Source organism: Plectropomus leopardus, chromosome 15, assembly GCF_008729295.1.
Source record: "Plectropomus leopardus isolate mb chromosome 15, YSFRI_Pleo_2.0, whole genome shotgun sequence".
Taxonomy (NCBI): domain Eukaryota; kingdom Metazoa; phylum Chordata; class Actinopteri; order Perciformes; family Serranidae; genus Plectropomus; species Plectropomus leopardus.
In genome coordinates this window covers 19,096,291-19,122,820 of record NC_056477.1, presented here as the reverse complement: position 1 = coordinate 19,122,820, position 26,530 = coordinate 19,096,291, and the positions used below count along the sequence as shown (strand labels likewise).

At 41.7% G+C, this 26,530-nt stretch overlaps 1 protein-coding gene across 5 annotated transcripts in view; it reads right to left on the bottom strand.

The window, feature by feature from the left end:
- The window catches only part of LOC121954421 (neurexin-1a), a 283,197-nt gene that overhangs the window by 98,007 nt on the left and 158,660 nt on the right, over positions 1 to 26,530 (bottom strand). For all 5 annotated transcript variants that reach the window (XM_042501908.1, XM_042501911.1, XM_042501913.1 and 2 more), the window contains one exon: positions 2,213 to 2,394. In XM_042501908.1, the coding sequence (XP_042357842.1) occupies positions 2,213 to 2,394 (182 nt within the window). The remainder of the gene's footprint in view (positions 1 to 2,212; positions 2,395 to 26,530) is intronic.

The following is a 26,530-nucleotide window of genomic DNA, read 5'->3' as shown; positions in this document are numbered from 1 at the left end:
CACAGGAACAACATCAGGGCTGCTCTGTGTCCTCAGGACAGGCCTTCTTATGTCACTGTGTGCTTACTGTATGTGTAAATATCAGTGTGTGGGCAGCTGGGGTTGAGGCAAACTTCAAGTCCAGTTGCATATCTGTGAACGTGTGCTGATCTGCAGCTTTCCTGTGGTGTGTGTGTGTGTGTGCGTGTGTGTGCGATGTTCATGTATGCTCCTGGCCAGCATCAGTGTTGTCATGCGTGGGGACTTTTTTCCAGTAGCGGGGGTCTGCCTTGGATAAGTGCATATCTTTGGTGTTTCATTTAACTTATTGTTGATGTGTAATGTTTCCGACAGATGTCCATCCTTCCTGTCCTCAGGTCGACCACCTGTCAGTACTTTCTGTGTGCATAGCATTTGTTTTTGTCACCTCACCTCCACAAGTCAACAGTGGTTTTATTGCTGCTGTGTATGCAAGAGAGGACTTGGGATTCTTTATCAACAAAATAAGAAAACACTTACAGGCAAAAAGCTGTCAGGCAGTGAAAAGACCAGTGTAAATGCTGAATAAAATGTACCTGTGGATGTACAGATAACGTGTGCCCTCACTTTTACTACTAGACACTTTTCCATAAAGAGTATTTTTAGTTGGTTCCGGACTCTTTAAAGTGAAGAGATGTGCAATTTCCTGTTATTTTCTGCACTATTTATTTGCTATGACCAGTTGTGTTTAGCAGTTCCTCTAAACTTAAAGCTAAAGTGAAGGCACACAGTCAGCACACGTACAGTACATGTAATTCATTTTTATCCTTCAAGTGTACTATAATTTTCATACTTGAACTATGACAGAATAATGCATCTAAGAGCACTTGAAACAAAATTGTGACAATTATTATTATAAAAGGTTATGTAAAAAGGTAAAATTTACAGTATTTACACTGTGTTCCACTCTAGCCAGCAGGGGGGGCCGCATTGTCTACAGCACATACTTTCCTGCGCTAATGACTGATTTTGTCAGTAAGTGGGCGCTAGCGAGAAATATGTCACGTGGGAACCAGCAAAATTATGTCCAGGTCGGAGATGCACTGTATGGAACCAACACTGACTACTGCACCATGTCCCTCAGTTCCTGCTGCACACACAAACACGTACACAGCATGGGCTCCTTCTTAACACACACAGCGTAAATAATGTCCATGGATGTTGTACTTGCAGTTTAAATCATGTCTTTCTCCCTCTTTTGTGGTTATAGAGTTCAACATAATTACCATAACCATTAAAGCCCAGAAAACTTGACTTCAAATCTCAAGTATTGCTCTATAATATAAAAAATTCATGACTATATAAGCGACACTAAAGTTGCAAAAACATCTTTGGATTTTCTGTGTTAAAGTTCTGCACTAAAAAAAAGATGTAAGAAAGGACAGTGTGAGTGTGGTTTGATCAAAATTGATTGACAGTAACCAAACAGCTCACCAACTGTCATCAGATTTTGACTGAGATGTTGCCAAATCCTGAGAGGCAACTGGGTGTTAGTCAATAAAGCTGGGTATCATATAAAAACCTACAACACCCGTAGCTTTAAGGTGATGCCGATGCCACGGAGGACTTTATTTGATATCTCTTTGTACCTACTTCATCCAACACCTATCACGTGAATGAAAACAGTCAGTTGCCTAAAAAGTCACAACAGGCGTGTAGTAGCCATACTTTACTACATGTTTTGGGTTTTTTTTGCATCTCTGCAGACTAAACTGCCATCTCTGTCAAATACAGCGCAATAAACTTCACCACAGACTGTATGGGCCGAAGCTGCTGTGGTAGAGGGCCAATCACACAACAGTGAGCAAAAGTAAACAAATAATTATTTTAGGGTGCAAAAAAATTGAATGCAGGTAACATTTGACTGGGGAAGTTTCAAAACTACGTGGAACGGGGACATTTCATTCGATACCGCAAAGCAATTGAATACAAATACCCAGTCCTTTAAGTGACATCATCTTTTTGTGTCCCATCGCTTTACATCAGTGGGAGAGTGAGAAAAATAGCAAAACAGAAATGTAAAATGACCAAAACCATTTTAACCTTGGCAGGAAATAGTATAGAAACCCATCATTTGTAGTAAGAAACTGATAAAGAAAATATGTCTTATCCTAATTAACTGCATATACAGTGTACTGTGAGTACTTTGTTGTACTGCACTTAAAAGCATGCCAATAAACAGATCTTGACTTACGATGTGGAGCTTCAAGAAGTCTCCGAGACCAGAGGAGCTGTCCACCCTCACCAGCACAGCATCCTTCAGGTGCGTGCTGAAGCCAATGGCTAGCCGGTCTGCCCTCGTGCTGGGACGGTCATTTGGCGGCCATGTGTATGTGATCAGTCCACCATCTCGCCCAAATATGTATGTTGTTCCCGCTAGAGAAAAAAACAGGAGAGAGAGAGAGAGGGCAAGTAAGGCATTAATAGTGTATCCCCCCTTAAAAGTGCGTACCACTGACTGTCAACACAAACATATTATTAACACAGCAAAGCCTGCATCAGCGCCGTGTGTACAGAGCACCGTCAGGTTGAAGTGTTTCATTGTGCTGAGTAATGACTTTGCAAAGCACTGAGCAACATATCACTCTTGAACAGCTCTCAGCCCCTTCTGAGGGTTTAAGTACACTCATGTCAATTCATGAGAAGGGGAAAATTCAGAGGAAATGAGGAAGGCAGGTACTGTTGCCGCTTTCCTCGTAATGCTACATAATTACTCAGTTTTACTGCCACGGCCTGCTTCACCTCAAGAGAGTAAAGATACAAGTGAATGTTAGCGATTTTGCAGTCGTGTCCCTTGTGCCCAGGTAACCAGCGTGCCAAACGGGCACCTCCACCGTCTCTTGCGCTTCATTAGCAGCCTCAAAGGCAGACACAGCCGGCAGCATTATTGACTGATTGGTCCAATTATGCCCTCCTTGTGACCTCCAAACCAGCTACTTCCTGTCTTGCTACATTAGCTTGTTGTTTTAAGCAGCCATATGAAAGGTCTGAACACGACCTGGTGGATGGAAGAGTGGTTCTAATTACGTAGCTATTCAGTGAGAGTGAGCCTTGCGGCATTATGCCAGTGACCTAGTCAAACTGATGGTTGGAAATAAGTCCGTCTCGCCTAATGAAGGAAGTGGTCTATTAAAAGTGAGAGCATGTTCATGTATAAAGGCACAGTCGCAGGTTTTGATGCTTGCCAACCACCCAGTGCGTCACAGTTTCAGAGTTGTTAGAGTTGTCTCAATCATGTAAGTGCCTATTTCTTCCCAATTAGAAACCTTCATTAGGATAGTGTTTCAATTCATTTCTGCCAGGACATAGAAAAGTATGCTCGCGGAAGAAAGTGTGTATATGTGTGTGCAATTGGGAATGAATAAGTATGTGATTGGGAAATAAATGCCTGTGAGAAAGCCTGAAAATGAATGCAGCTGTCAGATTAGCATAAAAACAGCTATCTTCATGAAAAATTAGACAAGGAGCTCTGCTAGTGTGTTATGCATTTACATGTGTGTGTGTGTGTGTGTGTGAGAGAGAGAGAAGGAGACACACAGAGAGCGCCAGAGAGAGAGACAGTTTGAGAGAGAGAGTGTGTTAATATTCATAGGGGCATGGAGTTAAACAGCCTTAGCCTGAACAATAGATTATAAATCATTCTGACTGTAATTCCAATATTTTCTTGTAAACCAGTTCATGAGGATATAAAACTATCGATATATTTTGCATTTATTTATATATTTCTGTTGTTTTCCTCCCTCTGGCTTTTCTCCGGAGTGCAGTGATTAAAGCGCGTCACTCTACTCTCAAGTTCCTTTTCCAGTTTCATTCCCTCATTTGAGTCAATACACACTGTCGACCATTAGCTAAAAAGAATTGCATCATTAATTAACAATAATGTGATTAACAAATGATGTCGGGACATACGGATCCATGGCGGGATTTATTGTTTTCATAAAGCATAACTCGCGTTTGTAAAACGTAATGAAATAACACTGTAAGCATTCTTGTTTGCCTAATGGATAAAGCGTTGTGATGCTTGATGAGTCCTACAAAGGGAAAGACATTATGTGTAATATATTTGCGAGGCAGGAATCATTTCTTTTTCATGAAGTCTGCCGGCTACCGCTGAAAACCCTCCTTGTTCCACTAATGCATATCTGATGTTGGCCCCCTTCACAGAGCAATCTCCAATTCATGTAGCTCGCGCTGGACTGTTGTCACTGTCTCCGAGTTTCCCCTCAAGCCACCAAACACTTGCTCCATGCTCCAGCTTATTATAATTAAGCTCTTTTAAACCATGTCAGTGTTGGAACTCACTGGGCCCTTAAGCGTCCATTTCCCCCTCTGTCTATTCATACGATTTGACACCCACTTTATCCCACTGACAGCTTATTTACTGTTGGTGACCTCCAACGCCCACCCCCCACCCAAAAAAACTATATTATAAAGATTGCTCATTTCAGTGGACTGGTGTGAAGATCTTGCCAGTGACACCCTTAAGCTGAATGGATAAACAGCAGACCCTCATGTCAAGCCACCAAAGGTCAACTCAGCTAACTACTCTTTGACATGTAGATTATATAAATGGTACCAAAGAAAATTCAGGGAGTGGAGATAATAATGTTGCCTGGCAGTCTGAAATCCACACAAGCATGAAAGACTAGTGAAAGACTCCTTGAGGGACTGTTGAGGATTAAGATACATGGAGAAACATGGCTAATGCACACCTACACAGTTGTGCAGTGGCATGAAATCAGCAGACACGTGCACGTGTAACTCCAGTGGTGGGAGTAATTATGCACTGGCTCCATATTTGTTATTTGTGCGCTCTCCTGGGACGCTGGGCCCCGATATGGATCTGCTGTAGTCATTAGATACAGTAGTGTCCTGGAAATACTTGGCTGTTTGTTGTCTCTTTAATTTGACAAGAGTTTCAGTTGATTCTCTATTCACCTGCTGTATAATAATTACAAAAAAAATGAAATGAAAGGACGAGATCAAGGTACAATGAGGGGGAATTTGACATGCAAAGTGCAGCACAAGACCCACAAAACAGAAGGCAATTAAGATTTTCTCGCTTCATGTATCCCCATTTGTAATCTCCTACATTCATATGCATTTCCCCAGAGAAGCCACGGTGCAGAAACCAAGAGGCAGTGTGTTTGGAGCAGGTATTGGTGGGTCTTACTCAAGACTATTACAGACCTCCAGGATGAACTCCTCAACCACAAGCCTCCCCCTGTTAAAGGATAATGAATTAATCTGTCCTCGTGTTGGACTACATTGAGAGCTGGCTGCACTCTGCTGTGTCAGTTAACATCAAAGAAGATAAACATTGGCAGATCAAACACTCTGCTTTCATTAAAAATGTAGCACCATCCCAGGAGTTCTCCTGCGTTTGGCCAAAGAGGTGTGTGGGATAGTAGACTGCAGGGAAGCAAGCGTGGCCTGTGTGTTGGAGCCCTCTTGGCACCGACTTCTTACTGTCCATTTCTGCTGAGAAGGAAGCAGGAGCATATAGCAAACTGCCTTCTAAGCGCTGTATGGTAAATAAACTGAGCAGTGCCACATGAAGAGGCGGATAGGTGTGAGCGAAGGGAAGCGCACTGGCTCGGTGCCCTGGTGTAGCAGTTGCAGGGTGGTTAGGATACAGGCAGCCTGTTTGACTACACTGCTAAGCTAAGGTCAGGCCCACAGACCGTCTTTCCTCTGACCTCCAACACGGCCATTATAACGAGCCTCATATTACCAGCTCTGCCGAGAAACTGGGGAGGAATCCAATCATAATTACATAGTTGTGATGGAAATATGAAAAGGAGAGATGACATTATGGATCTGCTTTCTGTCAGCACCCAACACTTGCATTTCTCTCTTTTTGCTGCCAAGGATTCCCGTAATGACTGGTGTGCAAAAATAGATTACCCGAGATGAGGAGTATAGTATAGCTTTTTGAGATTATTTTTTTCATGTTCGGATGGAATTTCAAAGTAACCTTTTCTATTTATCTTGATTATAAGCAAAAACACCGTCTTCCAGGCTTAATTTAAACATATACTGTATTCAATTAATGCAGTGAAAATGAGCTTAATGAAGACAACATCTGTTAAACCTGTGAAGCACTTAAACTTGTTTGTGACTGTGAAAGGAATAAGTAGGTGAGCATTTACATAAATCGCTACACGTTGTTCATCAACCGGACTATTCAAAACGACCAAACTATATTAAGGATTTGGGTTAATCTTTGGTGTGTGACCCCCCCTGGTAGGAGTACAATTAAAAGAAGCTTAATGATGTCTATTGGATTACAATTTCAGTTTCCAGAGAAATCATTACCACGATTTATGAGGACTCTATTGTCCAATCAAACACTATCGGTATCTGGTAAAGGAGCTATCTCCAATCAATGCTCCTGAAGATTTAGTGCCGGGAGGGAAAATTGTGAGTCAACTTGATCAATTTTTTTCTTCCCCCTGATCTACCTTTCTCACTATATTTTACATTTTAGGACAATTAAATGGTCTAGTAGGCGAGGAGATGAGGTGGTAAATAGAATATGAGTTTATGAGCAAAACTTGCATCTTTTCAGCAGCATGTACTAACTCGACAGACATCACAAAGCTGTGAATCACAGAGACACTCGAATAAGGGCACCATTCACACAGCCTCAAGTGTGTAATTAAATGCTACATCACACTCCATGATCCAAAATAATGATGCCAATATAGTGATATGTGCCTATTTGTATAAGACAGGGATTTTTGTTTGAGCTGCAGTATCATTCCTCCCTGGGCTTCTTTGCCAGACAAAATGTATCAAGTATTATTCCAGCATCTTGTGACATGAACCAGTAATAATGGAAGAAAGGAAAAAACATGATTTGATTATTCAAATGTCAATGGATTATGTGTCTAAACTACAGTGGATTTTTTTCCCCAGTTAGCTAGTCTTATAGTTATTTCAGCGGGCAAAAGAATTGCAGGACAAAGGGACCTCGGCTTTCAGATTTATCTTTTACCTGTGCATACATGTCAGGGCTGCACAATATCAAGTTTTTTAATCATCATCAAAGTTTCCTTCAGGATTTTTAAGGTTGTTGAAAGAGAATATCAGTTGGAAACTACACTTAATCATTCTGTTTTTTATTGGTACATTTTGTATTCGGTTTAATATTTGTTTTGTTCAATAAGAGATTGCTATATAATTTCCTTTCATGATGTAATAAAAAAAAAAAAACTTTGCTGTATTTTAGCAGCACAGTGAAAGCAGTGGGAAGAAAGAACATGTTAACATCTGTTTATTGCAAATGATAAAGTTATTGCGATATTCAACAATGTTATCACATATTGTATTTTTTTTTTTCTCATATCCTGCAGCCCTAACACGTTTGCTAGTGACTGAGTGTGGAGGTTATTAAAACAAATCTATGGCTTTGTTTACATGATCAAGCCCAGCTTCTTTCCATCAGTTTCTCTCAGTTCTGTCATATTTATTTACTCTAGATACAATTTCTCATGTAAATAGAATTATTTTACAATTTTCTTTAATGAAAAAAGGTTTTATCATGAATGTTTCTAAAACCTTTCAGAATATATTGGACAGAAAAAACTGAAGTATTACATTATATTAACTTAATATCTTGTTTGTATGAATCTGATGATACCAACAGTACAGTTGTGACATCACAGCTTCACTGATGTCCAAAAGTCTCATTTAAAGGCAAAGTTTCTGATTAGGACTGTGCAGATTTCTATGTTGATTAAGGGTTTTGATACTTTCGCAATATTTTTATGGCACCTTTACCTGCTTTATATTAATAAAGACAATCTGGAACTTTAAATGAACTCACATTGTATGAAAAAAACACAAAAGCTATTCTGTATAACATTCTGTTGATTGATATGGAATATCAGTACTGATCTTGTCTTTGTTCAGCTACAGTAGTGACTGTTCCTACTATACTGTAAGCATTTGTTTTATACAGTTTATGTCTGATTTATTCACTGCTGCTGCTGCTATAAATGTAAAACATTTCTTCTATGCAGCAGACAATGTTTCCAAGAAAAGACCGTAAGGACTGTACTCTCCTGTCGGTACACGGTGGGGCTTTGTGTTGGTGAGGTGACATTTCTGTCAGGGTTTTTCTTCTCTGTGCCAGTTTGGTGTTCTGCCGACATGCTGTGAACTCAACTGCTCCAAAGCAGGGGGACAGGAGCTGTGGTATTACGGATCACCTGGGATTTTTGCTTGTCCCGTTCACCTTCCAGTCCAGGTTCAAAGGTTGTTCGGTGCACTGCAGTTGTGTGCTGTGCTACTTTCATGCCTTTACCAAGTCACATGTCCATGTACAGATTCTACTCAGAAGCTTACAAAGTATTCTTATGGATATGTAGGCCAATTTGACTTTGATGCAATTCCCTGAAGCAGGAAAAAATAGCTTGATTTTTTTTTTTCATTCAAAGTATATCCACACGTGGCTGTACAATGAATGAGGAATAGGCTCATGGATTCACCTCTCTTTTAGCCATACCACCCCTGTAGTTGGCTGCTGGTTCCATTTGGCTCTCCACCTAATGTCACTGAACCATTTCATTCATTTGGCAACAAAGCTCTTAGCACCAGAGCAGCACAGTAGCCTAATATGTTACCTCCTCCCAAGCTAATTAAATTTAAAGAGCCACATATTCGCTGCGGGCATTTCTGCACCTTTTGCACAAGGACATGAGTGTTCTCTTGAGAGAGCTTTTTTTGGTGGTAGATCCTTTCTCTCTCTGCTGTACATCAGAGCTGTCAGAGCGCACAGCTTTGTTGATGAAAACTACATCTACTAATAATGTATTCCACCAAGTTGCCACCAATGCCACACATGCATTGTGGACATCCTGTCATGGCTGTCTAAACACTGCACCGCGGATTTTGTGCTGAGTCCACTGACTTAGAAAAACATAGCCCCTGGTATTTAGAAAAGCAGAAAAGCAGACTCCTGGGTTAAAGAGGTCAAATCAAGATGGAAATTATATTAATTATTTCTAAGTGAATTAAGCACAGAGCTTTTGCTTAAAGGTGACAATCTTAGATGCAGTCTAGACTCAAGCTTGTAACTTATGCAAATTGTGCTCAGTCTCATAATGTAGGGCATTTTAAAGGTTTTCTTTAACCTTTTTCTGAAACACTAAAATATCCTTTTTTCCAGACTAGCTTTGTCCTGAGTTGACCTCTGTATTCATTTAAGAGTTTTCATGGTGATTGGTTTAAGCAAAGGGTTTCACAGTGTGAAGGTGACTGTTGTTGTATGCTGGATTAAGAGGCATTGTAAATGGAAAATGCAGTTAGTACTTTTCCAAAAATCAATTTACTCTCATAATTGTTAATTGGCGCGTTCTGAGTGCGCAGCTTTTGACTCGACCAAATCATTTAAAAAGAGTCACAATAATTTTAAAAAAGACAAAATCTCTTTATAATTATTAGAACAATTACTTGTAAAATGTTTTCCTTATAATTTCATGATTAAAGTAATTATAATGAATCATGAACAATGTTTCATGCTGGAAAATCGGACCCTCCTGTCAGGTGTCATTTTTGTAGCTGACATAACCAAAAGCTTTGACATGTGAGGTGATTAATTGCCTGTCACCTTTGACTGGCAGCCTCTGTGTGTCGAATAATTAAGTACAGCGAACAACAGCAGCTCTGAAAATATGAGTCGAGAGCAATTGTTCTTCCAGTTGTTTGGGGTAGGCAGTTAAAGCACAGCCTCTGGTTGTCTGTCCCGTGGGATTAAATGAAGAAAATTCAGCTGGACAGTGAAAACTGGAAAGCGAGGTATAGTGGATACAGCTAGATCCCTGTGGCCACCCCCAACCCCCCACCCAACCCAACCCAATCTCTATTTCTGTATCTGTTCATTGTTCCATTGCAGTATACCGAGGTCCTTTCAACAATTTAAACCTCGCTCTCAAGCTTTGCTCCTGGAAAAAGCCATTCTCTATCTTCAGTGGTGTGTGAGCAGCCCTTTGGGAGACTAAAAAGGCTATGGATTGTTGACTTGTCTTAATCCTCTCTCAGCACAAACAACTGCCTCCCTTATAATGGGATAGGCAGTTAGAACAGAACCAGCAGGCATGAGAAAAGGTTTCATCACAGGTGGAAGCTGGAACAATCCGGTACGACATACTACTGAAATGACAGCAAAACAAACTTTTAATGTGACCGCTTAAATTATACGCTAGAGACAAGGATTCCCTCAACAAGATAAAAACACAGGATTGCCGTATTGTGCGAGCATCTCATCCATTTTATACATCATTGGAATCTTGTTTTAGTGCACCGCCAACACATTTATTGTGTGAGTGGAAATTGAGCAATTTTACCAGCTAGTCTATAACTGCTGCAGTTCTGTCATGAAACTAACCCACAACATGAAATACTGTATACTGCGCCACATTCTGCTCTGCTTCCTTTCACGTTTCTCTCTTTTTTTTTTTTCTTTTTAAGTGATAAATCCTCCCTTCAGTCTTTATCAGAAGGCTGGAGCTGAGCTATTCTCTTTGCAGTCAGCAGAAAGCAGAGTGGACAGAGGTGCTAAATCAACCTGGAGCGTAGACTTCCTGCTTACTTTGTGCTGCCCTAATAAGTCTGGTCATATTGGCACATATACAGCACAGTCGATATAAACTTTTACAGTTCATTGCGCAGAGACTTTATCTCCGCCACCAGTATTCAGTTATGTCTGTTGTTTAAGACTGATATATTATGTACACCTAGGCTGATACAGCAAATGTATTTTAATGCATTTAAATAATGGAAAATGTAAGTTGTTGATAAGACTAAATGTAAATGATAAGTGGTACTGAGTCAAACATGGATAAAAAAACACAGAGGGCAAATTTAAAGTCCTCGAGCAATTACCCTTAGTCTTTAGGCTAGACTAGGCAAATATTCTAATTAGTCCATTTCCACAGTATTGTTTTAACAATATCCAAGGACCTATGAGCTTTAAGCTCCTTCTAATGAAGACAATCCCAAAGCAGCATTTCTGCATAGGACAGCTGACAGTGTCCAACCTGCCTTCATAAGCTGCAAAGGCTTAATCCTCTCTCTCCCCCTCTCGCTCCCTGCTTTGCTAATTTGATGTAATTAAATTAAGTGGAGACTAAAAGTGGGGCATTGCTGCTTGCCCCCATGATTGGTCATCCTTATTAGAGGGTATAAGATGCCGGCTCCAAAATTATAGGAGCAACAAAACCTAATAAACAGAGAGAGAGAGAGAGAGAGAAAACATCGGAGCACTTAAGACAGACCTCAAGGCTGGTACAGTACAAAATGACCACATCAAAGAGGGGGGGGGGGGAGATAAAGATTTGCGATACAAAGAGGGTTCATTAGAAAGTAGTTTCATGTTTTTTATACTGCAGGGAGCAACACCAGAAACAAATGTTCTACTTTATAGACCGTTACTGTAGATTTTAAGGTTAGGTTCTGATTTTTTAAAGAGTAACTTAACACCACCTAAAAGACATTGTCTTTGCTGTCCTCCAGTGGTTAAATTTCTCCCCTTAATGCAGTGATATACAGGTGTACTCCAGGACTATAGTTACAGGTGGAGCAATTTTTCCCCATGAGTGTTTTTGTCTAGTTCAACCCAAACAGCAACCTCCAGGGATGACAATGAAGCCAACATAGAATTAGTTCCTCTAATGGCCACTCAAGGCTGGCTCCAAAAGCCAATCAGATTTTTTTAAGGCTTAAAGTTATACACAATTAAGGGCCTGACCGCAGTAAGTGACAGGCTTTCTGTGGGGCGTCATCATAATCTATGGGCCACTTCACGCTCCTCCACAACTCCACCACCTTGTCTGAATACGTTCACATCTGGCTACAAAAATCCAAGATGGCCTGCCCAAAATGCCAAAGTCAAGGCTTCAAAATGTGAGTCCACAAGCCAATGGGTGACATCACCAATGAGTATGTCCAACATTTCTAGACAGTTATGGGCCTGCCCTTGTGCTCTGTGATTGCCTAGTATTTTCAGACGTATAACAGGCTTGGAACTTTTTATTTAGACAGTGAAGCAAAACAAGAAGCCAAACTGAGTTGGCATCTCCAGTTAGTGTCATGCATGCAGGCTCATTGCCAATGTTGCACCAAATTTGGCGATCTGATTGAGGATTTAGGCTAAATTTCCAGTGCACATTTTTAGAAACAACTTTATCTTGATAGGCCATATGAAAAAGGGTGCCCCATCCTAATTAAATAGGGCCACGAGATTGTGACCCTTCAATACTATTAAATGAAGAGATTTTGGAAGCACGTCTCTCTGATAGCTGTAGTGTCTTTCTGTAAAGCATTAACACCTCATCAGATAATACAGATTCTGGCACACCAAAACCACAGCTACCAAAATCTGAGACCCTATCAAATCATTTTTGGCAACACCTATCACAATACTATGTGATTAAGTGTGATTAAAAAAACGAAGTGTGAATATAGTTGAAAAATCTGGCCAAAGAGTCTGATGGGTTTCATAATTTGGTGCAACATCTGCCACAAACATTAATACCACTAAGAGGAGGTATCTCATAGCCCCACCAGAGAGAGAAGAAAGCAAGAAAACACGAATCAGAATATCCAAAGGTTGAGGCAATTTTAACCAAATTATCAGAAAAAGAGAATTCAGATGTATGCACTTCTCTATCCAGTACCGTTATGATAATATTGTGAATTGGGTCATAGAGTTAAACAGCAGGTGGAGCTAATTCTATAGTCAGATGCTACTGCAGAAAAAGAGGGTGCAACAAAGTAAAACAATTGGTGTTTAATGACGGAGAGCACGCTGCACAGTGAAGATAGTTTTAAAAAACTTATATTACAGCTATGCGCTGTTGGGAGAGTTTTGGTAACAGCCCTGTATGCATATGTAAGGCATACAGCGAAGAGAGCTTACGCTGTCCTATACAATATTGATATGTCATCTTGACGTCATCCTTCTCCACTGAATCAGCTTACATCGCACTTAGTTGCATTTACGTTTTAATGTTATAACTTTTCACCCTACCCTACCCAAATTGAAAATATGCGTATTAACAAGTTGGTGGAAATACACATAATGTCGGGTGAAGCAAAAAAGGGAATTCTGTACCAAAAACACTGTAATTTATTTTGGCTAACTCAGACTCTTTGAAGCTTTATTTTACCTTCAGCTGAATGTTTGCACTACAGTACTATATCTTTATTTTATAAAGTAAAGTCAGGCTGGGGAGGAATGGCTTGTAGTGACTGATAGCTCATCAGACATACAGTACATACAGTACGTTTATATTACGATCGACTCAGAACCTCAAGCAGCTAAAATGATACAATCTGCAGTTTGGGTGAAATTCTGAATAAAAAAAAATCTACCCTGATTCACACTGTTGCAGTACTTTGCCATATTTCATCCTCACACTGCTCTGAAGAGATAAGCCTTCACCTCATCATGATGGGGCCCCCGGGTAGCCATACCAACCACCCTCGCTCTTCATGGCAGGAGACCATCAATTCATGGTTGAGGTAAAGTTCTGCCCCCTGGGCTGGTAACATAATGCCATGAATGCTCAGTCGACCAGTGTCACTCACACCCTTCTGCCCCCTCCTTTGCCATGCTCACTTCCCCTAAGCCCTAAGTGATACATGAGCCCCTGCCTTGTGGAGCAGAATGGCCCATCCAGGCAGAGCTGACAAGACCCAGTGTCTTAATGGAGCAATACACCAAACGGGCCCTTTGTTACCCCGACCAGCTGCATATCTGCCTCCCCAGCCAACAGCCTTGGCTCTGATAGAGGTGTCTCACAGTATCGACAGCTTCTAATTTACTCTCTCATCATCACTTGCCTCATTTGCTCCTCAGACTCAATGCTCCCTTTCTCTCAATTCAGGTCAGCCATTTTGTTTGCCAGCAATTTGTTGATTAGATTTTTCTGAATCCAGTGTTTAATTTGCGTGCCAGCGAACACACATATCAAAGTTAGACTTAAATAAAATCAAGCATCAGTCGATTCTCTGCTTTCATTCGCAGTTAAAAGCCTCATTGACTGATTGTGTGCCATCAGGCATCGGTGCATTATTTAGTTGCAGTGTGTCTGCGCCCTAGCATGTACCGAACATCACAGCCTCCAAAAGGTCTCCAGAAGCTGTTGTCTTCTCTATTAGGGAGCCAACAGATGTGGAGTATGACTGCAGTTCTAATTACTGAAAAAGACAAGTGTGGGGGATAATTACACAGTGGAAGTGAGGCAGAAAACAGAGTCCAGGGCCAGAGCTCTGATCTGAGACTAGAGACAACTCTGGCTGCCCATCACCATATGCAGCCCAACCTGCATCAGCACAAATACTGCTCCCACAAAGAAGCTGCTTTCAGATCAGACAGAGCTGCTGTGCTTTACTGAGCATATTTCCCACATTAGCACTATTCATAAAAGTAAATGATATAGCAGTCTATACCAGACCTGCGTAATTACAAAATGCTTGTGCCGCAGGAAGGCTTTCTTAATGATTGAACACATCCGCATCTCTACCTCTACGTTTAAAGGAGTGTATCAGGTAAAGCCCTCTCCACTGTCCTTCTTCTTCAACAAATCTATGTTTAGCTCAAGGCGATGTACAAGTGCAGTCGGTAGCTTAAAAATGGAGCACAAACAACACTCAGTTTGGGTCATACCATGTGTGCAGTATGTTTGGTCTGTATTTTACAAAAATTGGAAAATGGACATGCAGCGTGCAACATAAGAAATCATATACTCATGTTTTGATAAAAATATGTACTATACATTTAACGTTATACAATAAAACAAGCCTATTCCTTATGCTAATGTGTCTAATTTTCATGTTGTCCCTGCATGACACCGCTTCGTTTTTACTGTTTACTACTTTTGTAAGCCGTACCCAGGAGACAACAAGCCGCCTTGGCCTTAATTGCAGGATTAAACATCTGCTTTCCGTATTGCTGAGTAGCCTCACTTTGTAAGTAAGCCTCCACTAAGTGGGGAGATATTGCTTAATTAGCTGCATATCTTATAGAATAAATGCAATAAAATGAATATGGAGAATATTGGCAAAAATAAACAATCACGTGCGGATGAACCGAGGTGTTTGTGAGGGAGTTCTGTTGTGCAGCACAACTACTGCCTTTGCTATTTGTATACAGTTCTGCCTCCCCCTTATCAACAGGCAATGTAGGAACACCATAAGAGAGCTGTGCTGTGCTTTATCTCACACCAATGCCATGTATCTACCAATAAATAAATATATAAAGAGGGGGGAAAAAAAAAGAAATGTGCGTGGGTATGCATTGTATTTCTACACTGTGTCGCAAAATATATGCTAATATTAGCTTGCACTTAGGTGTTAGGCAGGCGTGTTTTTATCAGCCCATGCCAGCAGGCCCGAGGCACTAAGAGATGGAAGGAGCAATGAGGAAGGTGAAATCCCACACAATCCTATTAGAGTGGATTAGGGGGCAGCTTTCTTTCTGTTGCCACTCTGCTGCAGGTGAGCAATTGTAAATTGCAAAAAAAAGAATAGTTATGACATGGTTGCTTCTTTTTGAGGCCTTCTATTGTAACAGGGCAGCGATTCAGTTTTTAAAAAGCTTTTATTTTCATCATTAATCCAACATACATGATATCAAGTTGTTTGGTTATGATTTGTAAGCTAAGAATAATTAGAGCTCTGTCAATCAAACCGCCCACGTAGAGGAGCTCGAGGACAGAGGGTTTTATTTCCCTCCCAAAACAGACGTGTGAAATTCAAGTAGAGGCTCATTATCGATCTGATGATCAATGGCAATCATACATTTTTGTCTTCTGCAAGCTAGCTGCCACAGAAACCCATCCTCTCTGGCCTCCCTTGTGGTTGGGGTTATCAAGCTGTAAAGGCTGAACGATTTCACCCTCCATCTCCTTTTTTTTCTGCCTTGACCTTTCCCAGAACCAATTAGTCCATCACTTGGGGAGTTATCACTGTACTCTCGGACCAACTGTATGTCTGGACAATTATATTTTTATACCCTCCAAAGTGGGTATTTTTCTTTATGTGCCATTTTAACTTTGAACTCACCAATTATATGATCCACCATATGAATGAAACTTTTTTCCCCACGTGAAAATATGCATATCGCTTCCACAACCCACATTCACACCCTTGTTACAATGATTCAAAGTGATCAAAGAGATGGAAGATGATTTGGGAGAGTGTTGCTCTTTGTGTGTGCAGTGAGCTCGTGTGCATTTGTGAGCGAATGTGCACGAGCGTGTGTATATACAGGCTTGACTGGCACAGAGATAGCTGCTGCCTCATTATGATGACAGAGAATGAGGCTTCTCTGGGGTGACTGAACTCAATTCAGATTAGATTTTTTTTTTAAAAAAGTGGGCTTTTTGCATTCTTGATCTCCACCTTATTTACTTCAATTCATCTTTTTTTTTTTTTCCTTTCATGAGCTGCTCCCCCGGGAAATGGAGAGGCATTTATGGTCAATCAGAATGGACTGTGGAGAACTATTTAGGCCCTTTCATTAGCATCTTTAACACGTTAACCTGCACGACGGCTGCATCACTCTTCCATGTCTCCTGTTGACCATACAGTTAATGTCGACATTAAAAAATACAGAATCTTATGATGTGCACTCCATTTAAAATGCATTATTTCCCATAAGATCTTACTCATTCCTCTCCATGCCGCACTATTTTACAAGCACATCTATAATTTTTTTGTTCCACCGTCTCACGCATTCACAAATCTTTGTCTTGTCCAACTTCTGCTGTGTTTCTGAATATATGATTATATCCTTTTGCCTGCAATAATTAGTTGATCAATCGATTAATCGATAAAAAGAAAACCAATTGCAAGCTACTTCGATCATCAGTGTATTATTTCAGTCATTTTTCAAGCAAACTGTCAAACATTTCTTGGTTTCCGGGTTCTTAAATTTGAGAATTTGTTGCTTTCATTTGTCATTCATTTTTGATGGTAAATAAATAGTCTTTGGGTTTTGGACTGCTGGTTGGACCAAATAAGAAATCTGAAAATCTCAAATCTTGACATGAAAATAATCATTAATGGCAGCCCTAATTACTATCTCTTTCACACTTTTGTTTTTATGCATCCTGCTGTAAAAACAAATTTCCTCCACGTGAATCATTAATGTCTCATACAATCTAATAATTGTTATGCATCTGGTGTAGTCTGTCAGTGTTACAAAGGCATCATCCCATTACAATATGCCATTGTTTTTTGGAGGGTTAACAGCTGTGTATGTGTGAAATCAACACTGCACACCAGAAAATGGTGCAGTGTACTGTATGATAATTTGCCTCCATTTCTGTGCAAAATGGCACGTTTTCTCTCTCACACTAGTTAGATGTCACACAGAGGTAACACTAGCAACAAACGTTGACCAGACAACTAATCATTTGAAGTCATTAAAAAAAATAAAAAAACTTTAAAAAGGAAAGCAAGAGGTGTAAACAGACAGACGGATGGTATGAACAAGAAAGAGGGAGATGGCAGAGAAGACGACACTGTTGATGATGATTCACCGAGTGCCTTATGGGTAAAGAGCTTCCTGACTCAAACTCATCCAGGACCGATGCATGTTGAGTCAAAGGAGGGGGCTCTTTCTCTCTCTCTCTCTCCTCCCTGTCTCCCAAGTCTCTAATCCGAAACCAGACACATTACTCAGCTGACCCCTCGCTGCCCACCGCACGCACAGTCAGGTCTCATTTCCCCTCATGCCAACCATAGCCTGGTCACCACCGAAACCACACAGACCACTGCAGGCGCAAAAGGCTGCCCACTCTGTCTGCTTGGATGGACTCTGCAGACCAAGCAGGGGGCTGTGGGGGGGGGGTGGCAGTAGGGGTTTAGGCAGAGTGGTCAGGAAGAGATGAAGTGCAGAGAGCAGGAAGGAAGGAGGAGAAGAAGGGCACAAGCAAGTATCACAAGATGTAAGTAGGCTAAAGACCGAAAGCACACACACAAATAAAAAGGGGGTGTTTGTGTTTTGAAACATCAGAGCGAGGGGAGAATGAAACGACTGCAGTCTGCACTCTCTCATTCGTGGGTCAATAACTGCCTCTGCTCCCTCTAGAGCAGAGGAACATGTACTCAGATCCTTATCAGGGCAGCTATCATCTCCGCTGCCTCACAGAAGCAGAGATATTGTCATCTTCACACTATCGCAGAATGACATCAGCTCAGAGACATGGGAGTAATTATATTATACAAGCCCACAACACACCGGCAGCAAGGCGGCATCAGAGACCATATACTTTCTCCCTCTTCGTTCTCTCTTGTTCTTTCGCTCTCTTCCTTCCTTTCTTTACTTTCTTCATCTCTGTTGCTCTTCATCTTCTTTCATGTCCTCCCCTCACCCCCCCCCCCCATCTGTTCTCTGCAGCAAGGCTGGCAAAGACGATCACTGTCTCTAATCCATTCAACCATTAGCTCTGAAGGTGGAGAGCTTTAAAATTGATTGTAATCACTCAAATTGCTTCTTCAACTTTGATCAAACCGCAGAGTTTGGAAACACAAATGCTGTTTGTGCAGCAGTTGATGGACCAGGTGTCGGAGGGAGGGGGGAATCTTTCTTGAGACGCATTGAGTATATCACATAATCATCGTGGATCTGGAGGATGACTTCCCCCTACTGAACATATGGGCTATGATTCTGAGAGGATGACACACATATATGCGCAAAGCATAGGCCATGTAAACAAGTGGGAACGTGGAAGTCACTGTAGATTTTGCCTACACAGTGGGAATTACAGATCTCTATCTTTTCCATTAACCAATAGAAGTTAGGAGCAGATAATCTACAGAAAGTTTACTTTCCCATTAACCACTGAAAAATCATTGCTTAAACCCTAAAACACGTTTCTTATTGATCAGATAATCTCATCTATCAACTTTCAATGATTAAAAACAGCAAGAAGAGAAAAAAAAATATGATAACCTACTTATCCAGCATATCGAGTATATGGCATCCATCTCTGGGAAAGAGGGCTATCACCTCTGGGAGTCTATTTATGATGAATGGTATGTCTTCTCTTCAGAGTTTATACTGTCTGAACCTCATTACTGCTAGCCCTAAACAAACAATGCATCACACTCCAACTCAATTTCATACATCCTGACCATGGTAATTTTCTTCTTCTTTCCACATAAATCAATGACAGACATACAAGTTCAATACGAAGGAAATAAAGCACAGTTTCTGTTACAGTATGCTGTATGTTGAGAGTAATGTGTGTTTTCCTATTAGATCGCTTACAGGGATTTCGTGCTCACGTCTTGGAGGATATCTAGAAAAATGGATGGACAGCCCACCATTAAGGCAGCCAGAGTTACTAAATTTAGCTACATACTAACTGAAAAAGTGCATTTTCACTTAAATGGAGGCAATTTGCATATAGAACTGACTGTCAGCTCTCTATTAGCTTTATTTGGTTTAATCACCTGAGACAATGTTAAATGCGCTGTGACAATAATGGTGAAAGGCAGGTACAGTTACATAAGTATTGCAAATAGGATTAGATTTCAACATTGACGGTGACACCAAAAGCTATAAGAGAGAGACAAACGGGTGGGGACAGAGACACGGTGAGAAAGGGAAAAACTGAAGAGAACATGGGGCTAGTTTCTGTTGTTTAATACACAAAAAATGCAAATAAACAGCAAAAAAAGATACTGTTAAAAACTGCAGTGTCAAACCTGAGGGGCTTTGGCTTTTGCATTCACAAATGAGACTGAAAAAATTGAGCTGTGCATGTGTAATTGCTGCAGTGAAGAGACACCCCATGCAAAGAACAAGCCCCATGAAAATTAAACCAATTGCAGCACAGCTAAGACAACAGCACTGGGGCTCTTACAACAGCAGGCTTTGTCCTGGAGCCAGGTACCATGTTGAACAGCGTGTCTCCCATTTTGCATTTATGCACCCTCCGTGCGCTGATCAACCCGAAATGTAATCATGTTACTGAGAAAGCTTGTCTTTGCCCCCCTGCAGGCTCTCTTCATATGCACTGTGGAGCAGTGACGCTAACTATTATATTAAGTTGTGGAATCTGCCTGAAAGCCCCACCTGCCCCCAGGGTCCTGAGGGAGAGCAGGAGGCGAGCTGAGCATTGTCCGCTCCAGACAGGTCACGGCAGAGTGGCCTAATTGCCTCTCTTGTTGTCTCAGTAGGCCAGCAAACCTCCCATCTCCCTCATCATCACTGTGGAGCACCAACTCCCTTGCTCACAGGGGTCTAAATGCCCAGTGATCCAGGCTCTAGTTTGGTTTCTGAGCTGCTCCTGTGTTCAATAAAAACATTCTCAAAATGCCAGTGCTGCTCTGCAGCGGTGTACTCACTCACAAATTAATACCTTGTATTGCTTAACGTTAGTAAAAATCAAGAACATTACAGTAGAGATTTGTTGTACATTATTAAGCTGTGTCTACTCAATGGAAGCTAGGGTACCTCAGCATTACGTCAGTGTTACACCAGTAGTGATTACGTCACTCAAAACTGCCTGGGCAGTAAGATGACTAAAGAAACAGTGTATTTTAATCCTCTACAAGTCATAATGCCTCAATCTTGAATGGCATCACTCACAACTGCAGTTGAAATTCACACGGCAAGAAAAACAAGTGGGAACAAGTACCGCAAAAGAAGTAGGAGAAAAAACAAACTGCAGTATTTCTAAAATCATTCTCACACATACTGTATTCAGGCGAGCATACTGCAGTCGACCATGAATACTTGGGGTGAGGTTATGTAATTCCTCATAGTTGAGATTTTTCCTCTTTTCCTTTTTCTTTCCTCACTCTAAATGTCTGTGTCATGAACCTTCCTGCCACACAGGGTAAAAAGAGGCCTCATCCACACTCCACGCTGGGCAGAGGCCAGAAGCGGCTCGACGCCCTGCGGAGCTGGAGGCAACACATCTTTGTCTCTTCCAAAACACCCAGGGGCAACATGGAGCGCCACAACGTTCTAATCCTGTCTAATCTGGACACAGTGGAGCATCTGGAGATAGGGATATGGCTAATCTCAGACAAGGAGACAGAGGGCACTTTGCTGAGACGGAAAAAACGGGGATGGATCTAAGCTACACACTTGCCATGTGTCTTAGAAAGGGGGATATTGAATACAAAGAAATATCAACTAATATTTGGGCATGAATCGGTAGTGAGATACAGCAGAGTGAATGGAGATTGCTAAAAGTTAACGACAATGATGGGACCAAAAACTCAAGAAGTTTGCAGAAAGTGAAACAATGAGATACTTACTGTGCCCTGCTCTTAGGGATGCAGGAGATCTGTGGATAGCAATAGGCACAATATGGTGACGCTTGTTTCCATGGGAGAGGTGAATGTGGTGGAGACTCTCTACTGCACCTGGCTCTGACCCGGCCACAAAGCCCAGGGCCAGGGCCGTGATCCACAAGGCCAGGTGAGTGAGTGAAGCTGAATTCCGGTTTAGGGGCTCTGCTACGGGCCTCGGGGGAGCAACCTGTGTCCTCCAGCCTTCCAACATCTTCCCTGAGTGGCCAGATGAGGCTTCAGATCAAGGTAGAACTTCAGAGAGCCTTACAGCCCCATACTTCTCACCTTGCCAAATCTCAATATGCCCAGAGACACTCGCACAGATCCACAGAGAAAGAAGAAAAAAAAAGGCAAAAAGGGACACCACACAAAATGTCGGTTGTGGGATAAAAAAAAAAAAAAAAAAAAAGACAGGAAAAAAAGCCTCTTGCTGTTCTCCACTGAGTTAGGAAATCCGTAGCAGCAGCCAGGAAGGTAAAGAGGTATCATAAATCATCATACAGAAACAATCAAAAACATTCACTCAAGAAATTAGGGCAACCTCAAATGGCAATGGAGAAATCCCAGCTTGCTCCAATTCCCCGAGTTCCCTTATTCTTTCTGTTTCTCTCTTTCTCCTTATGTTAAGCCCTCACCAAATCAGAAACATCTTCCCACCAAAAACTGTTAATATTCCAAAAAAAAAAAAAAAAAAAAAAGATGCCAGGGAAAAAAATGAAGCCAACTTCAGGAGAGAGTGATAGCACCTGTGCAAAGTGAATTTCTTCAGAAAATCAAAATCAAGACAGACATTCTGAGTTTCCCTCCTTTTCCTCCTCCAGTGGTCTCAAAGGATGTCCAGAGGAATGGGACCATAGTTAAATCCGAGTCTCATTTGCATGTGTCGGACAGCTGCAGCAGCGCGCGGGAGACGGCGTGATTGCACCTGTAAGTTGTGCCAAGTAGCGCACCCGTTCCCCATCTAGAGATCTCTGCTCTCAGTGAGACCAAGCGATATCAACGCCAGTACCTGAGAGAGAGCAGCCCTGGGCAGGAACACACACTCACACACAGGCAGCATCGGCAGCGCCGTTCTAGAAGATGTGCGCAAGAGGAAGAGGGGAGAGAGGAGGAGGAGGAGGAGAAGGAGGAGGAGGACAGAGGGAGGGGGAGCCTCAGCAGCCAGCCAGGAAGCAGGAGGGAGAGTGGCTATGCAAATGGGCAGCATTCACATAGCGAATCACTGGAGCCTGAGTGCATTACAGAGGAAGAGCCTATTTAGGCAGAATAGCAGGAATTGAAGCTATGTCCCCCAGCCCTGATTCCTTTCACAACCTCACCCTACTCTCCCTGTTCAGTCGTTTTCAATCCACTCTCCTGTGTGGACATTTATGAGCGGTGAAAGGAAGAAAGAAAGCCAATGAGAATGCAGATTCATTTCAGTTTCTACTTTTTTGTATTATCTCTCCAGATTCCATCACTCCCTGTCTTTCTTTTTCTCCCTTTTCTTTCCCTCACTGTGAATATGGGGAAGTTGTGTGGTAATAATCCTGCGGACATAGAAAATTGAAGCCAAGCAGTCCAACTCAATCCTTGCCTCTCCATCACCCAGGAAAACAGTTTTCTATGGTTTCTTAACCGAACTCTGCAGTCTGTAGCTAGCAAGATTTTACAAGAGTGATGATGCTGCAGCTCATACAGGCAACTCTCTCTCTCGCACAAACACACAAACATATTAATACACACATGCATGCACGCGCGCACACACATACGTAAACAAAGCATGCACAGTGCTAGAGCTGGCAGTTGAGCACTGTCCACAGAGAGGGTGCTGAATCTGGGCAAGTCTGCCTCGCCTGCTAATAAAAGCCCATTTCTCACAAGAGAGGGAATGCTGATTGCAGACTCAGTGTGCAGCATGGGTTACGGGAATGTAGAGAACATGTGGACATAAAAGCCATGCTGATAAACACAATCCGGTTCAGCTGGGAAGTGTGCTCAGTGTTCAGAGTTCAGGACTGGAGAGCACAAGGCTCAGCTGCAGTGTGCCTGCTTCTGTTTGCACACTGGCCATTCAACATCCTCCCCTTCAAAATGCAGTGTTCTAAGCTTGAGGGAAAAAAAAAAACTGTAAGCACTGCTGAGCTGATCTTTACGGTTTACAGGGAGTACACAAGCATTTCATGCCCAAAGAAAGCCAACTTAGCTAGCGTGACACAGAGGATAATGTGTCCTTCTCCATTTTCTTTTTCACTTGACTGTTCAGATGAAGACAATGAAAGACGCCTTCAGGAAAGGAAGCACCAATTAAATGAACATTAATGATGAACATTCCACTTGATCCATTTACCGAGTACAAATGCATTCGAATTGAGGGTTCTATTCTAAGCATGGTAGCTGTAATCTGAATTTGAATATGGGAGCAAGAAAGAGCAGAACAGACACTTTATTGTTATAAAATGAACATAACCAGTGAGATGAATATAATCTGCCATCTGGCACGAGGACAGATGAGGATACCTCTTATTTGTCTTTTGTATCTGGTATTGTGTTCCCATATAGCAGCAAAATGCGATTGAAGTACAAAACAGATGCTGCACACATTAGGCAACTGTGCTGTTCTCACCTTGTAGAATCTCAATAACTTGGTGCAGCCACCTGGTGCTAAAAAGTCAGCAGCATGGAACCACTGCTCTGTTCTCATTTGCAATGGTGAAAAGGAATGTTCCTGCTGAATGTGTTTACACTTTTATAATTATCAGCAGTGCAATCTGCATAATTACACCTAATAAGGCAATCTATCAGGGCTGTTTGCCAAGGACAACAACCTGACTTACTATGTCCTCAACTGCAAACTTTTACAGAAACACAAAATGAGATCTTAATTTGCAAAGCTCGATATTTAGGTTGATAGAGGTGTAATGGATGCACAATGCCATACTCTTTTTTTTTTTTTAGTGTTAGTGGAAATGCTGTGTTGGTATGCAGCAACTAAAGTTAATGACATCAGCAGTGAGGTGATACCTTTATCAGGTCCATCATTAGTTACTTGTTCATGTGTGCCCCCAAGTGGCAGAAGTGTAAAGTGCACAAAAGGTCTGAAGGCTTATCACAAGTCCAGCAGCCTATGTTTAAATTCTTTGTTCAACATAAGCATTCAAAAAGATTTAAAATGGAATACTGCTATAGACCTGACCATTGCATCATATCACTAAAAATTAAACAAAGACCATCCGCTGTGATCTTGTACATTGTTCCGATTCTGATCAGTTCCTATAACATCAGCTGCAGGTGAATACCACTATGCCGTCAGCAGGCTGCCCTTTGCTCCAGTCATTTTCCACAACAATTTGGCTAAGTGAAGGAAGAAAAGCCATGCATACAGCTTTAGGGAAAACATTCACAACTCAATTCCTTCTGCCTGCACAGAAGCAAACACCTGGGACTACAACCTAAACTAATTTAAGCGCAGTTACAGATCTCATTTGATTTAACCAGAGGATTGTAGAGTTGGCCACAAAATGAGAAAATCCTCTTTCATAACTAAACTTTCACTATTACAAGATTTTTTTTTATATATGTGATTTTTTTTTCTCACAGTTCTGACTCGTGTTCCTGTTAGTGAGATGTCTTCTTGACAGAGAGCCAAAAACAGCTCTTCTTTGTTTCCATTTAAGACCCAAAGGATCGTGCAAGTCTCTGATGCATGTGATGCTTTGAGCACATTTCCCCTTTTGGATCTACATTTCTCTGTTTTTCCTTTGTTTCTTTTGAAGGTAAAAACTGTAAAGTAAAGCCATGGAGAGTTATCTAAAAAGCAAAAAGGGGGAGTATAAGGGAGGCATCTGTTAGGAAGTGTGGCTGACTCCCCCCACACCACCCCCGAACTACGTGATCAGTGAGAGGAGGAGAAATTGGTCTTGGGTTTAATAGTTCCTTGGAGACCAAAAGCGAATAAAAGGACATGAGTGGTCTCTGTTACTCACTTAAGACTGGGACCACAGTGCACTGCGCTGATGAGATGATTTTTGGAGGACTGTGGGAACAGTGGAGGGAGAGCAGGAGATGGGTGGTCTAAGAAGTGAGGCCTTTAAATCAGTTAAAGGGCCATCAGGCAACACTTTATCACCCATGGAGAGACCCTTTAGAAAGGGACGGGCACTTAGACCACTTTAAAAATAATGTTTCTCCTCCTCAAGAGCCATTGTGATGTTTATTGTAACTATGACAAGAAAATACCTCTAACATCCAACAATGAATGTCATTTACTTTACAACAATCAGTGGAATGAGGAGTAGTCCAGGATTACAGCAGTCTGTTTTCCTATCAGGTGCAGTTTAGTGCATCAGATGTAACTGTTGGCTCAGATCACGCATGCAGACCAAGCCATGCATAAACCTGGTATACCTGTTGTGTGCTGGAGTGACACATCTGTGTCCCTGAGAATGACAGCGTTAGGAGGATTTTCTCTGGGGTATACTGTACACTGGGAGGGAGAATATACTGTGGTGAGCATGCTGCATTATGGGCTGAAAAGAAATGCCAACCTTCTTAGATCCAATCCTTTCTGTGATAGAAAACCACCAGCGAGGGACCAAAAGAGCAACCAACTGGTCACAATTCAAATTTCTAGTTTGAGCCACACAAAACAGTCAATGGAACAAGCAGCTGTGTCAGCTACATTACATACAGTGACATCCTTTCGTCACAAAGACGTAGGCATTCAGCGCTAATACCTCCTGTCATTCGTTGACATACAATGCTAAACCTGAGCTCTTTATACAACTGGGAGTGTTCAGCGAATATCAAACGTGTCATTACTCATCCAAACATGCTTCGCAATCGCTACAGAGAGACGCGGAGGAGCACACAATGCGCTGATGCTAATGTGTGCAAGTGTACGGAAATAGAAACACAGTGCTGTCTTAGTCATCCTGAGATGTGACATGATAAGAACAGACAGATACAGGGAGTCAACACTCAATACAAACACAAGCTGTACTGTGTTTCAACACAGAGGGCGGCCAGAGTGTCAATACTGTATGTGTTAGCTGAAGATGTTACACCAGGGTGCCTGTCCGTCAGATTACACTACTGCGTCTGTTGGAGCGGGAGAAGTAAACTCTGACCTCAATGGGCCAACAAGGCATCAACTTGCTGTTTTCCAATTCGTCTACGCCTGGGCATCTCTGGCTCCCTGATGCTG